The sequence below is a fragment of the Gambusia affinis genome, linkage group LG15, assembly GCF_019740435.1.
Source record: "Gambusia affinis linkage group LG15, SWU_Gaff_1.0, whole genome shotgun sequence".
Taxonomy (NCBI): Eukaryota; Metazoa; Chordata; class Actinopteri; order Cyprinodontiformes; family Poeciliidae; genus Gambusia; species Gambusia affinis.
The window spans coordinates 10961571-10977041 of record NC_057882.1 but is presented as its reverse complement, the minus strand read 5'-3'; the positions used below and the strand labels follow the sequence as shown (position 1 = coordinate 10977041).

At 37.6% G+C, this 15471-nt stretch overlaps 1 protein-coding gene across 2 annotated transcripts in view; it reads right to left on the bottom strand.

The window, feature by feature from the left end:
- Positions 1-15471, bottom strand: part of LOC122845082 (serine/threonine-protein kinase PAK 3) — a 38887-nt gene that overhangs the window by 9549 nt on the left and 13867 nt on the right. Inside the window, exons 3-9 of one of the 2 annotated variants that reach the window (XM_044141096.1) lie at positions 9318-9511; positions 9098-9198; positions 6816-6969; positions 6690-6727; positions 4481-4543; positions 1705-1860; positions 1454-1628 (exon numbers count right to left, since the gene is read on the bottom strand). In XM_044141096.1, the coding sequence (XP_043997031.1) occupies positions 1454-1628; positions 1705-1860; positions 4481-4543; positions 6690-6727; positions 6816-6969; positions 9098-9198; positions 9318-9489 (859 nt within the window). In that variant the 5' untranslated portion in view covers positions 9490-9511. The remainder of the gene's footprint in view (positions 1-1453; positions 1629-1704; positions 1861-4480; positions 4544-6689; positions 6728-6815; positions 6970-9097; positions 9199-9317; positions 9512-15471) is intronic. The other variant, XM_044141097.1, reaches the window with a different exon arrangement.

Genomic DNA, 15471 nt, shown 5'->3' with positions numbered 1-15471 from the left:
AGCTGGAATTGAACCAACAACCTTCGGATTACTGTACCTCCAGTAGAGTAACTGGCATTTTGTACATATTGACTAAAGATCACAAATAAAACACAAACTGACACGGAGACTATCAGGGGGAAAAAGTCCAAGTGGGTTGTTCAATTTTTATTATCTAAACAAGAACAAATCTAACAAAATGACGCATTATATTTGAATAAAAGTCTCTTTGTCACCAACAAGTCTGTGGCAGGATATTTGACCGCTCTTCTTGGCAGTGGGTACATTCCTAGAGCTCATTTAAATTGAATGGTTTTCTGGTAAGGACCCGGCTTTTAAGAACAGTTCACAAATATTTAATAGAGTTGAGTTTAGGGCCATTCCCAAAAGCTTAATGTTAGCCTGCTAATCCGTTCCAAAACCAGGTTGGGATCATTATCCTTTAGAAACACTTAATTGTGTCCATGTTTCAACCATCTGACACAAGCTGTTCATCTGTGAAGAAAGGAAATTGGTCAGAAAATTTACAAAGAATCCAGGAACCACTAAGTCTCAAGGCTAATGTATACTGGACCCAGCAGGAAAACCAGTAAACCAAGTTGACACAAACAAACAAAGATACCAAAATTTGGCCTCTCCTTTGAGCTACGAGTTATTTTTGCAACAACTGGTGGTTCTGGTGAATTGCACAAATAGAGCTTCACCTTACATCAACAGCTCAACAGTTGAAAGTTGTACACTGCTGTGCCAAATGCAATCCTATTAAAAATGTATAAACTGTGATAAAAAAACCCAGACCAACCTAAATGAGCTCCATCAATCCTGGTAAGAACAAATGTCAAACATCCAGCAAGAAACATAAACTGAAAGCTTTTTGATAGCAAAGGGAAATTAATCCAAACATTGGTAAGGCTGCATATGTATATATGAAGCAGTATGTATAATTTTGAAGATTTTAATGCTTTAATAGTTTCAAATCTATTTTGGATATTTTTTGCTTATGTTAATTGTACGCATTTCTTTAAATGTCTTGTGAGCAAATATATCCTTGCCAATTTATCCATAACAACTGGAACTTTCAATATCTAGCAAGTTATTTTCACAAATGACTGTCTATTAAAAGAGCGCCCCGCTGATTAATTTCACTCCCGTCTACAGTGGGAGTGAAATTACCGTAATAACCCGATATTTGCTGGAAAGCGAATCGTCTCCCCTCTCAGAAACAGCTGGAATTTTTCAGACAGCGCGACGTGTGGCTGAAATACGGTACTACAAATTTGGCTGGACGGTCGGCATTCGGACTGAACGGGTTAATCCCATATTGAATGTTTCTGTATGAATACCCTCAATCACACTCCACAATTATAACAGCCAAAGTTTTATATAAATTAAAAAAGGATATATATGTATTTCTCTCAGATTTGTCTATGTAAGGAGTAATAATCCATTATGTTGAAGATCTTTAAAGACGTACTGAGTCTTTCCAGGATCTCCTCATCTGTCATCTTGGACTTCTTCCTCTGCCGGTCGGTGTGGCGGTACATCGTGTTGGAGGTGTTGTCAGGCTGAACCTGCGACTCTGGAGGAGTTGACTCTTCTTTGACCGGGGCGGGGGGCTTTGGAGGGTCCATGACGGAGCGCGTGTAGATCTGCATCAGAAGAGTCAGAATGTGCAGTAAGAACAGCAGTTGAGTGATCTGACGAACCGGTGGCTCCTGAACTCACAGATTTAGTGTGCTCAGGTCGAGGGGCGATGACCGGGGGCAGCTCGTCATCGTCGTCCTCGTCTTCATCTTCTTCCTCCTCTTCCTCCTCCTCCTCGTCCTCCTCTTCTGAAACGGGTGGAGCAATCGGGGGTTCTGTTGTTGACGTTTTGGCACCCTGGATGGGAAGAGATTTAAGTCGGAAGAGGTGAATGTAGCATTTAACTACTGCGATTTGTGTAGATCCTCACATGCTCCCCAAACGTAACACTGTTTTGATTTGTTACCACCAGGAATAAACATCCTGCGCTCTCCAAACCGGCCGTGTCACACGATCAAGATCTGTGTTTTTCTTGGGCGAAATGCTAAAAACGGGTGCTTGTGGGAACCACATTAAATAATTTAATGATTTAAATTAACAAATTGTCAGAGATGCACCGAGATATTGACTGGTGACCAGTAGAAACCAGTTTTCAAACTCAAAATTCTAATCTTTTTCCTAACAGCGAGCGCACACTATTAAACACTAACAGTTAGCTATTAGTATTAAATCTTATCTGCCATTATTTATCTTGTATTATAAACCTACTCATACATATATAATCCATTTCCTAACATTCTTGTATAATCTGTATAATCTGTGCATATAGCTCCCATATTTATATTTATATTTAGTTTTGTACACCTGTGAATAAATATTTATATCCTGTATAGCACTTCTGGATAGATGCAAACTACATTTGTTGCTTGTACTTGTGACAGTGCAATGACCATAAAGTTGAATTCTATTCTATTCTATATGTTATAAGTCTGGGGTTTAAAATGAAGACATGTCTTATAATTGATTATTATAAGACATGTCTAAAACTCATGTTGAAAGAGAGATTATCGTTTATTCCCTGCACCATCGCCGCAGTAGTGGTTCACTGTTTGTAACAAACACCTCGACTAATGCCAAGCTTTCTATGTATCAACATTAAGAAACTAGCTGTCATTGATTGGTAGTGAATCACTGGATCAAGACTGTTCTTTAAATATGTGTTCTGTTTCAACACAAAAGTTAAAATTTCCACATTTATGTTGGAAAAATAGACAAAGTCGAATTTGAAAAGCTACAATTAGGGAGCGTCTCGTCAATCACAACATTGTCATACAATATGGTTTTCTATCATATAAAACTTCATGATACCCAAAATAAAAAATAAAACTGTTAATCAGCATTTTCATTTTGGTGATTTAGACCGCACCAAATCAACAGGGGGTTCTACACAACCTCATTTAGTTTAATTGTAGCTGTAGAGTTTCAAGGTTTATGATCTTTTATTACTTGTTTTTAATGCTAATGTAGCCGCTAATAGTAGTTAGCCTGGTCAGTGTACAAATCAGTTAGTAAATCACAACTGGAAAATTACAAAATTAAGTAAATTACAACTTGAAATGGGTTTGTCATCATTCCAAGGTTGAACATCTGCTAAATGAGGCAATGCACACGTCGTCACGTTTGTTTTTGATTCACTGATCACTAGAGGGAATTATTTTGTTTTCATGACCGCTCTCTCCCATAAATGTTATTATCTTGTTTCTTTTTCACAGATAAATATTGAAAGGCTGTAAACGATGAGGTAGCAAGAGAAAATCTTTTAAATGTTGTTATTTTATGTTTTAAATGGACGTCAGAAATCTGCCACAAATTTTAGATCGGTGCATCTCTAATTATAATTCAACAAAAGCACTCAAAAACAAAATTAAAAAAAAGAAAAGAAAAACGTGATCATCGAGATCAAAACGTGCCTGAGGTGAAGTCAGGGAAAAGTCATGTTTATGGCACAAAAAGCATTTATGATTCAAGAACTAAAAGGGAAAGTGAGGTTGCATTCAGTGCATTTCTCTGTGGACTCTAGTAAGGTGTGCCATGAACCAGTGATGGGGATGAATTTTTAAGTAGCAAGGTGTTACATCTGTAACAGCGCTGTGAGTTCTGACATACTTCAACCCGGTGGTGGGCAGCATCTAGATGAGCCACAGACACCCTGTGGATCCCTTTTAATTAGTCTGATTAATCAGGCATATTTAATACGCCGAATGCACTGCCATTTTCTTCTTCTTCTTCTTCTTTTGCTTCTTCTTCCTCCCCTTCCGCCCCAGAACATTATTTGCCTTGGATCATCTTCCTCTTATGGAATGGAAACACTTCATCCGCTCTCGTCATGCATTAATGAAAGCGGTGCAGCTTAGTTCTGGTGATTAAAAGCAAAGTCCCAGTCCTTCATTGAGACAGACTGGGCCTCTGACTCGCTTCGAGGAAGATTGGGCCAAGACTGCAGTGCAGAGAGGAGTGCTCGGTGCATGTGTGTGTGTGTGTGTGTGTGTGTGTGTGTGTGTGTGTGCCTTTTTTTATTGGGAGCCATGCAGTAATGTCTAAAATGGTGATGAGGTTACAGGCAGATTATTGGCAATGTCGATTAAATTGTTAAAATATGAGCTCATACATGCAGATTGGCAGCCATTACAGTCCTCTGTGGAATATGCAAACTGTCCTGCCATTTCAGAGACGGCAAGTCGAAGAAACCCACAAAAACATGATTCCCTGTGTTTCAGAAGAAAATGAATCTGTTCAAGACACCAAAAGCTAATAGAGCCAATCAAACCCCCATGAAATATCAATACAATTGAAATTGAACATTTGTACTGCAAAAAAAGCCAGACGGCTCCGTCAATATTAGGCCATCAAATAGTTGGATTTAGCTTCACAGCCAATGTAGAGGTACATCATGTGGAAAGTAATATGGAGGAGTTACCTTGTCAAATAATGCGCTGCAGGTTCTAAGGCTGACAGGAGGCCCAGAAGACAGCAGTCGGTTCTGAATGTGAAGGTTGAAAATGGGAGGATTTACTTAAAACAAACCCATATATATATAAATATATATATGTGTGTATATATATGTATAGAGGAGGAGGCAGGGTGGGGAGTAGAGAGAGGGCTTCATGTCCACATCATTATCCCCCAACACACAACATGAGGGGAGGACGTGGCAGGAATTAAATATGCTTCCTGTTCAAAACAACATTTTCCTCTCCACTTCAAGATGCCTCAGCTCAGCAGATGCAGTGTAAAAATGTTAAGTCATCATTTGTTTTGGAAACTGTAGAGAAAAATCACTTGAAGGCGTGCAGAAGTAAATTACATCTCAATTACTGTTTCTAGATTGTCATAACACTTATCCTGCTCAATGGAGACATTTCATTTAGCATCCGATTCCTCAGATCACGTTGCTCGTCCTCACTGGATTTGATTTCTACCATTCTCATAGTTAAGTATACCTTCTTGACAGAATGATTCACGTGAATGTTGTGAAGGTGTCAGAGATTTTTTTATTTCTGTGTTTAGCAGTTCAAATCAGGTAAAGTGGATGTTTTCCCACTTACCTTCTTGTATTTAAAACATAGCTAAAGTATGTTTTAACAGAATTTCTTTCTACGGACGGTGGTATTTTTAAACATTTTTACAGAGTACATGATCATATAACCCAACACGTATTTCAAGATATCTGTACACTGTTTTGAAAAAAGCATTCAGGTTCCCACTTTTCAGAATTTTGTGGGTTGTGGCACAAAGTTCCATAACCCACTGCTAAATACAATATTTAGCAGAGCTAAATATTTTATTAACACTGCTAAATACATAGCAGTGCTAATTACATATGCTGTAATTACTGGAATTACAGCATATTCAAACTTTTGGACTCTCTACTTCATATGGGTCCAATAAAGACCATGTGAGAATATATGAAAGCTGGAGTTTTTCATAGATCGTCTCTAAAATGAGACATTAAAACTGGCGGCATTCATACCTTTTTCATTAAAATCAAATTAAAATCAAATTAAAATCAAACTTGAGTGAAGCTAGTATCTGACTGAGAGAGCATGAGCAAAGACCAAGCACAAAGCTCAAAGTTGTAAATATCCCAAAATTAAATAAAAGCTTTGGTGCAACCAAATCTTGGATCTCCCTGCAACGTAAAGTATATCTAATGTTGCATTCATTTCTTTCTGAAGTCTCATATTATGACAATTTCAAGGTAACTCGTTCTGCAGTCTCTGAAGAGTTAATAGACAGCAAGACGCTGTATTAGTTGGTAAGTTAATGCAAAATGCACATCAGTTTGTAACATCCACCTGCAGCTGATTATCAGCAGTGTGATAAGGGCCTGCTGTCTGTCTTTGGTGATCATTTTCTTGACATTAGCTCAGGATTTCAGTGACAGTGAAGCCAACAGCTGAGTCACCTCTCAATGCTGCCGAACACTGAAATGCATTTGAAAGCTTTCCTCCCTGACTGACCGCCACACCCTTTTACCCTTCACTGGTCTTGCATGAAGAGATCCCAGTGGATTTTCCCCTGGGCGGTATATTCCTCTTCTTCCTCTTCTTCCTCACCCAGTGAATGCAGGCTGGGCTCTTCAAAGCATAGATAACTGAGGTCAACACAGCGGGAATCTCTCTACATGCAGCTGAGCCTCCAGTGACGCTTTTGTCTATGTTCGTTTTGAATTTGGGAGTGGATCGAGGAGAAAATAAAAATAATTTTTTTTCAAAAAGCAATAGGCAGCACACCTCTCTCTGCAGTCACTTATTTTTCTGCCGTAGTTGCAAAACTGTTTGGTATGAGTGCAAAATGAAGAGAATCGTGCCATATATTCAAGGAAGAAACCCCCCAGAGGGGAACACACAGAAATCTGTGTGAAAGGGATTCATCTTAAGGTGTGTTTTGCAGAAATTCCCCAGAAAATGTCAGTGAAAGAAAAGTGAGAAATGACATATAAAATCATTTGTTGGAACTTACCTGCTAAAGTTTTATTTACAAGGAGATATTTTATCATTTACATAGTGGGGTTTGGTTTTTTTTTTTCAATTCTGCATTCACCAATTTGAAATCATGCATATTATTGAGTCTGGGTAAGAAAACCCAACACCAACCAAAGCAGAGTTTGGTACACAAAAACTCACCAGAGTGTTTGCTGCAATGTATCCATGCGCTGTCTTGTCTGAAAAAAATAAAATAAAAATTTTGCATTCTGTTTCATTTTAATGTGAAATACTTTTCTGCAATGTTGGTTGTCGGTGTTTTATTACCTCCTGAGGTGAAGCTCATGTACTTCTGGTTGTTGACGGTCTCTTTGGAGTCGTAGAACTTCAGCACGTCGATCACAGCTTGTGGATTCTTCTTCTGCTCCAGCTTGGTGATGTTTGAGGTCTGTAGAAGCCGTGCCCACTGCTCTGGGATTCCCTGAAGAGGTCACGCATTTACAGAGGAATATAAGTCAAGGTGTTGCAGTACTTGCGACATTTCTTCCGCTTTTCTTCAGGTCCCTTAAAAATATTATTCCTAGACCTTTTAGGTCAATCCCAAAAGTCTCACCGTAACCAAAAGTTGTCTATTAAAGCTTATTTATGCTTCCTTTGCCCAAGAAAATAAGTCTACCAATTTCTAACATTCTCAGGCATCAGTGCCCGTTTTTTTAAATTTCCATGGCTGCCACTGAAGGGCAGTTCTGAGTTTCTGGACTCAAAGGAAAATAGCAAACATGAAAACTTTAAAGAAAATCTTAATCATGTGCATTCCTGAAAAACATGCAAAGAGACAGAGGCAACTCTTTAAATACAAAGAGAAGTTCAGCCATTTTTATCATCTTTGTTTCTTTCACTGATCACACATGAACTACACTGAGCTACACTGCCCCCATGAGTATTGGAGGTATTGCTTAATTTGCTCCCAATATCTGCGCATTATCCTGCAGGCTTTTTACAAGGAAGCCTTTTGAGATGTTGCCTTAAAATATATCCACAATTGTGCCTCAAATGATTTTAATAAACCTTAGTCTGTGTAAAATTCTTAATTAAAAAATATTTCTTTCTATCTTGGCATTTAGCACATGTTAACTGTAAATGTTGAGCGTTGAACGAAGCTCAACATTTACAGCTCCGGGTCACTTTGAATTTTTATGGCCTATTTACAGTAGACATGTAGAAGAGTTTTATATATTTTTGGAATTGTGTCTTCTTATGTGTTTTAATCCATTCTGATGGACAGTCTTTTAGTGCGGGTTAATGTCATCTACCAGTGTCTCTTCACACTCTCTGCACATTTTTACACTTAAAGCTTAATCTCTGCTGAAAATAGCCACTGCTATACAACTGTTGTCAGAAGGGGCTCAGGAAAGATGATACTCGGATAGCGATCCAGGGACAAATCATCAGTATTTCACTCTGTTCTCTTGGAAAAAGCATGCAATGTGCTTAAGTGAGTGTTCAGTTTAAAACAGCTAAAATGGAGCTCTGTTTGCCACCAGCACATAGCTGTCCATATGAACAAGGAACTAGTTGTCACTGATGTCACTGATGGCATTGCCCAAACATTTGAAAGTCAAATAGAGCAGAAAACGTTATCCTCAGTGCAAAGGTTGTTTTTATAGGGAGCTGAAAATTACATTTCAACTTCACACACATGCCACTCACATTTAAAACTAGAAAAATCAAGCTAAAAGAAGATAAAAATGTAAAACCTTAACTATGTAAGACTGCTAATGTCTAATTTTTTATGCATTTTGTTGAATTATTTAGCTCAAAATGTTAATTTCACTCTTCATTTGCATTATGCATGTGTAGATGCAGAAAAACTATTTTATGAAGTCTGGTTCCCTATGAAAAATGTACAGAGTAACAAAACATTTGGCAAAAAAACTGAAAATGTCCCGGTAATTTTCAGCCAGTACATTTTCAGGTTTTTTTTACAGAATTTCCGTCAACATGTTTTTCGCAATCTAACATTTTTTCACGTCAAATTTTTACCATAAAAAACTTAAATTATGGGGAAAAAAAGTTAAATTGCAGAAAAAATGTTGACGGAAATTCCGTAAAAACAGAAAATGTCCTGGTAATTTTCTGCCAGTACATTTTCTGTTTTTACTAAATTTGAATAAGAATATTTTCTGTAATTTAACAGTTTTTCATCGGACATTTACCAACACTCTTGTTAACTCAAAACAGATGTTTTCTGTCTTTTTACAGTGCATCTCCTGATATGTTCACAAACACTTATTATTAAAAGCTTGCACGTTTCCAAATATGTTTGTCCTCCAAACTGTGCAACATGCACATCGTCTGCAATGTCCAGTTTGTCTTTCACAATGTAACTTTTATCACAGACAACTCCAGAACAGAAACGTATACATGAAAAGGTTTTTCTTTACATATTTTAACTCTGATCACTGTGTTTTATACGTAATATTGTTAGGGCATTACCTATAATAAGGCTTACAGAGGTGAGCTTTTCAAATAAGTTTAGGGTTTTTTTTTTCAGAAACACTCACACTTATTTAATGACCTGTTTTTATAGTGAAATGTAAATTACTTACTGTAAATTCTCCTGTAACAGCGTCAAAGCCGACATGGATTGTGTGTTCAAAGTCTGAGGGTAAGGATATCTCTGGACGTTCTTTTTCCTTCTTTTTGTTCGCTGCAACAACATAAATAATAGCACATTCCTAATGTTAGTTTCTTTTTAATGACACAGACTAGTGAAACTACACAAATGAGCAATAACATGGAGTGTAAAAGGTACAGTACGATGCTCACTTTTGTCTCCTCCGGGGAAGATGGAGCGCAGGCGAGCTTTCTTGTTTTTTTCCTCAGGAGCCATTGGAAGTGGTTTAGATGCGTGATTCACTGATGAAGAGTCTCGGGAACTACTGTTCATTCTCAAGGGGGGGGCTGGTGGCTTCTCTTCAATATCGACACTATCAGACATCTTTAGTAGCACTCACAAGATCCTGAAAGGAAAAACAGAGAGAAACCAGATCTGAGTGAGGACAAAGACTTTAAAAAACCAGGATACAAAGGTTCACTTATGAGAAAACATAAGAGAAAATCTGCTTTACTTTGGGATTTAGAGTTGATAATTGGAATAGTATTTTATTATTTTAGAGTAACAGTGTGTTTTAACAGCTTAAAGTTGTTTTCTCATTTTGGACGTGAAACACCGTTTCCAGACTGACATTTTAAGCATGTGAGGTTCATGGAAACCAGTAAGGAACCTGCAATTTTTCCAGTTGTAATTTTGACTTCAGATGCTAAGCCAGGTGATTATTAGGACTTGGATCTGTGAAATTCCTACCTTTGAGTAGACAGGGAGCAAAACTCGAGTTGTGGTTTCCAGGGAGGAACAAGTGACTTATCTTGTTTCAGATCATTGGTGGAAAGATTGCTGGCTGTTTGTTTATCGCTGTGCACCAACAACTCCCTGTTTCAAGTTAGGAGTGGTTTGTTCAGGGGAATGTGTGATGTTATTTTGTTTCACACGTTTGTGTAAATAGGTCAAAAAGTTCACTTTTTACATGTTTGATCATTCCCTATTTGGATGAGAGAATAACTCCGAACACCATAGTTGGTTAAATTTCACTCTTTAAACTACAGTGGGTAAAAGAAAAAGCCAAAAAACTGCATAAATCGGCAACATTTTGCTACTATGCTCTGTAAACGCTGGGGTTTCTCGAGCTGTGGTGGCGTGAGCTGTTCAGTGAATCTTTTCAGCTGTGAAAGTAACCAGGATTTGACTCTAAGATAATCTGGCACGGGGAAACTCTTCTATCATTCTCATCTTCCATCTACCCATCCCTCCGCCATGTTACACTCCTTCACTGCTTCACCCTGAGGCCAAGCCTATCATGTGATATGCAGCACAGCCGTCCCAGAAAGCGGGACATCCAGGCGGCCCCCTTAGTGGAGACCTACATTAGCAAACAAAGACACACTCCCCTGGTCTACATCAGTGTGCGCCGGCTCTGAAAAATTACACATTTGGTTTCACAATGGCCTGTGGGATTTTATACAACCATCGCTCAAGACAACAAAAATCGGACAGGGCACAAAAGACTCAGTTTATTTCCAAATACGGCGGGTTTGGAGTAGAGGAATTGGATAGGTAGGAAGATGGAGCATAACAAAGAGCTACAACTGAATCGGATTTGTCTCCCAAAACAGCAATGAGTGAAACGGCTGCATCAGGCAGTGACAACATGAGTGAAACATAAACAAATTATGGGTCATTTCATCACAAAAAAACGTTCCTTTCAATTCCACGAGAATGCTTATGTAACTTGATATCTGTCACTACTGTTGTGCAGTATATAGAAAACAACCAAACAAAAAAATTTAAATAACAACCTAATTGCACATTGTCTTTCTCCTCGACTTTTAGGAACTTTTTTCCTCTTCACAAGGTAAAATGAACAGATTATTGAGGAAACGGCATCAGAATACTTTCATTTTGGAGAACTGTTATTAGAGGACAGCTGTAAATTATTAGTGGAGGCCGGCCAGTGAACTGCTGAGCTGCAAAACGGAGCAATAAATGTTGGACACAAGTTATTAGTGGTGTAATTGTACACGTAAATCATTGTTTGGCATGCAGCTTGGTTTCTGGGTCACAGTTCAGTACAGGTACTGTGTAACAATAAAAGGAAACAAACACAAGTCCTAAGTGTGAGGCTTGTTTTCACTTCTTTTCAGCAAAAATCTTTACAGACCCAGATGTATGAAAACAAAGCACCGACTTCGAGGCAGGAGCTGCGTACTGTTAAATTCACTTTAAAGTTACAACTTCAAAATAAAAGCGGCAAGCAAAACAAATGGCAACCATGTTTCAATTTTTTTCATTTAATGACTGATGTTAAAACTAAACTTTAACAATGCAAAACACATTGTGAAAATGTTGGCTAAAGGTGTTACAATCCGCAAACAACCAGGTCATTTACTAACAATGGTCTAAAGGGGAACTTAGTGAGGAAAAGTTCATTACTACATAAATGAATTCAAAGACAAATAATTAAATTTTGCAAAACTGTTTAGTGGTCTGGAGCACCTACAACTCAAGCAGGGATTCACCCAGCATATTATAAACCACCAGGCTAAGCATTGCTTATTTATGTAAGTCTTTTTGAAATGTTTGCTATGGGCCGCTGGATGAATGACTGCCCTAGCACCCAACCACTGGACTTAGCAAGTTTTCTGGGGAAAACCTTGTCAAGTGTTTGGTCATAGCCAAAGCAGGAAGCTTGAATGTGTGTGTGAAAGGGCGAATGACCGAGTGTAGAGTGAAGTACTTAGGGCCCGCTGGACTTTGTAAAACACTGTACAAGTACAGGTTATCTACCAATTTCTTCATTCCAACGTCATGTTATGTTGCTGTTTTGATAAAAAGAGTGAGTGGCGTACTTCACCAAAATAAAATGCCATCAATGGGAGAAAAAGAAATGTGGAAACCTTAATGCAACATCTCCAGAAATCTGTCAGGACATCAAAACTTCAACATCATTTCTTCCTCCATTTGGTGAATTCCAGTTGAGCCTATTACTGATTAAACTTTAAAAATTATGTAGCTCTATGTTATTAAAGCTAAAGTTTAATCAATAACACTTTTATGACAAATTAGATTATAATTTCTTGATTAATGTCAAGTTGTCATAACAAAGACGGTTTGAATAATGTCAACTTTGTATTAAAAGTGTCATAATTTACTGAATGACACTTTAAGACAACAGTCATAAATAATCATGAAGACTTTCTCATGTTCATGACAGCTGTTATGTCATGTTTATGACAGTCTTATTCACAACCTGTCAAATAAAGTGTTACCTTATAATTATTTATAAATAACATTTTTGATTATTGTAACAATACAAGTACCCTGTTTTAAAACAGATGTAAAATTAATCTAAATTACTTTTTTAATCAACTAATATTAACATGTAAGTACTGGTTATGAAATAAGAAGTGACATCTATACAGTCGAGAGTCATCATTGAAATAAAGTAAGATTTTTAAAAACTAATTTTAGATGCATTTCAATGGGTATAATTAGAGAAAAAAAAATGTTTAAACAATGGTAATATCTCACAACTTTTGCATCATCAGTAATAAAACATATGATACTGACAAATTCCTCCCACTCAGAATAAAAACGGCCAAAATCTCAGCAGTTTATTTTCTTTAAGGCTATGTTTGCTTTACTCCTAAAAGTTTTTAAAGTTGACACATGTTTTCTAAAGATTTATGCTGCCATAGAAGCACATTAAAAACAGAAACAAACAGTTGTTGTGTGTGCGCCTAGTTTCAGTTTTGGAATCCCTAATGTTAGCTACCATGCTAATATTAGCTAGCATGTTGGTAGCAGCTAACATGCTCAACCATCATCACAAAAATGCAATGATATCCTGCTCAATGATATGTTGAGAGCTGGAATATAGTACAGACATTTTTCAGCAATATTATTTTTGCGTTTGGTGATTTTGGGATGTCTGTTGAAACACTTTGCACAGCTCTACAGCAAGTAAAGAAGCAAATCAAATCTGCAGCTCTGAAAGCCTAACAACATGCCTGACAGCTGGCTCATGAAGCGGTTGGCTGGTGTGCGGGCCTGACGGCTAAAAAAGGCAGATTCATGAAGGCTCAGACATTAGTGATTCTTCACTCATATAAAACACTGACCTATTTACTGTGCAGACTGACATGCAGGGAATGCAGTCAGTGAGAACGCTGTCCCTGAAACAAGCACCTTCTCTTTCTAAATCACACATAAGCTCGTCTCTGAGCGTTGTGCACGTTAGGATACTTGTGCCTTTTTCTTGAAACTGAGGGAAAGTTAAGAACATTGCACTGTAATCCACAGGACGCTAATTTATCAAAATTCCACCTGCAGCCTCCGTCTGAAACACTTCTTGGCTTTAGTAGATACAACAACATATAAAAAGTACAACAATCCACCACAAAACAAACCAGCTCAGTCCAGATTTTACTGTGAACATTTTCACATTTCCATCCCATAAAATATTAAATTATCCATGAGGCAGAGAAATCTTCTGCGCCCCTTAAACATTAATGCTTATTTGAATGGCAAACATATGAGGAAGCTCCACTATTGAACCCCCGACAGTCCAGTAATGGTCCCGCAGTGGGGGCAGGGCTCCATAAGCCCGGCTCTCCATGTGCCTGATTAGGACGCGCTCTCTGTTTGCCTTGGCTTTGGCCGGGCGTCTTTGAAGGATGCTGATTACTTGGATGGGATGGACAGTTTGAGGAAAGAGAAATGAAGGGAAACTCCACTGGAGCAGCTTTGACTATTGTTATCATATTCGACCTTAAAGATCTCCGGACAGCTCATTATGACCACTTTTGTGCAACTCTTCAGACAGCAATCGCTAGCTTTTAACAAACACACTCAGAAACACCAAACAGTAAAAAAAAAAAAAAAAGGCACAACAAAACCACAGACTCAAACAGTGTGGGGCGATGATGCACAGACCTCAACGTGCTGCTCACATGATTGGCTTCTCAAGGTCAGGATGAAGCCCCAGAGTCACAGCACAGACGCCACAGATTTAAAAATACAAGCAACACTCGCTTTTTATAGGGGAAAAATCAATAAAACAAGCCACAAAAGATTCTAGAGAATTCCAGAACTTTGTTTGTTTCAACTTTATGTTCATTTGATTCAGACTGAGAATAAACAAAGCGCGCCCTCTTAATAGCAATAAAATCTGTGAAGTAAAGCATAATTACTGTGTTGTGCTTAAATGTATCCACCAGAAGCTATTTTTATTCATGTCTGTTCATACTTATAAAACAAACATAGATGAAAACTGTAGGGAATAACAGAAAAGGGCAAAATATAGTGGTTTTCTTTCTTAACATTTTTCCTTTTAGGCTATTAAAATTTCCATCAGGAAGAAACCTGCAAATACTAAAATCTTCTTTTTACATCTCTTAATTGAACCGCACAGAATGTCTCACCAGAACCTTAAGGTGATCACATAATAAATCACCAGCACCCTTAAACAGGTTCTAGGTTATGTTCACATTTTTACGGCTCCTAAATTATGGGATCTGAGAATGACTCAAAAATATACAGTTTCAAAATCTAAACTCATCAAACAATTACTGGATTTAAAATACTCTTGATTTAAAATGACTAGTTCAGATGAATCTGCTCCTTTACAGATTTCTTGTTTTTTGATGATTTCATATATTTGGGAAGGAAAAGAAGCTTTTTTGAGATTTCACTTCATGTTGTTTGACAGGTTCTGTTCCAGTGATTCCTTGATTCTAACGTTCAGTCGGAAAACAGGTTTTGCTGTGACTAGTGAAACTAAACCAAAACATTTGGTTTTAATCACATTTAGTGTGTGTGACTTGACATGGGGCGTTACTTTTTCACATAGGGTCAGGTTGGTTTGGTTTTGTTTTTACTTTGGTTATCATGACCATCTTAAGCGTAACTTGATTTTTTTATTTTGATTAAATAAGTGTCCCTTCTTTTGTAAGGTGTGGAGGGGAAACAGACATCTAAGTTTGCATTTATACGGGTATTCGTGAATACCCGTATAAATGAATACGGGTATAAATCCATTTATGTGCATTTGGATAGAAAACATGGTGGAATCCGTTCCTCTTTCAGCTGATTCACTGATTATCAGAATGAAATGATCACTTCGGAATCAGCTAAAAGTATTTTCACGGAGCTGGAAAGGAAAAGGAAATTTTGAAGGGAGACTTAGTGTAAATAATATGTTAATAATTTTCTTATAAACGTCTCAAATTCAACATAACATCTGTAACATTATTTAAATGATCCTGCAGATGTTAGGAATCTCGTAACTTGTCTCCTGTTGCTTTCTTGCAAGGTTCATATCATCTTACAACGTCTAAGAAAAGACACACTTAGTCACTGCAAATA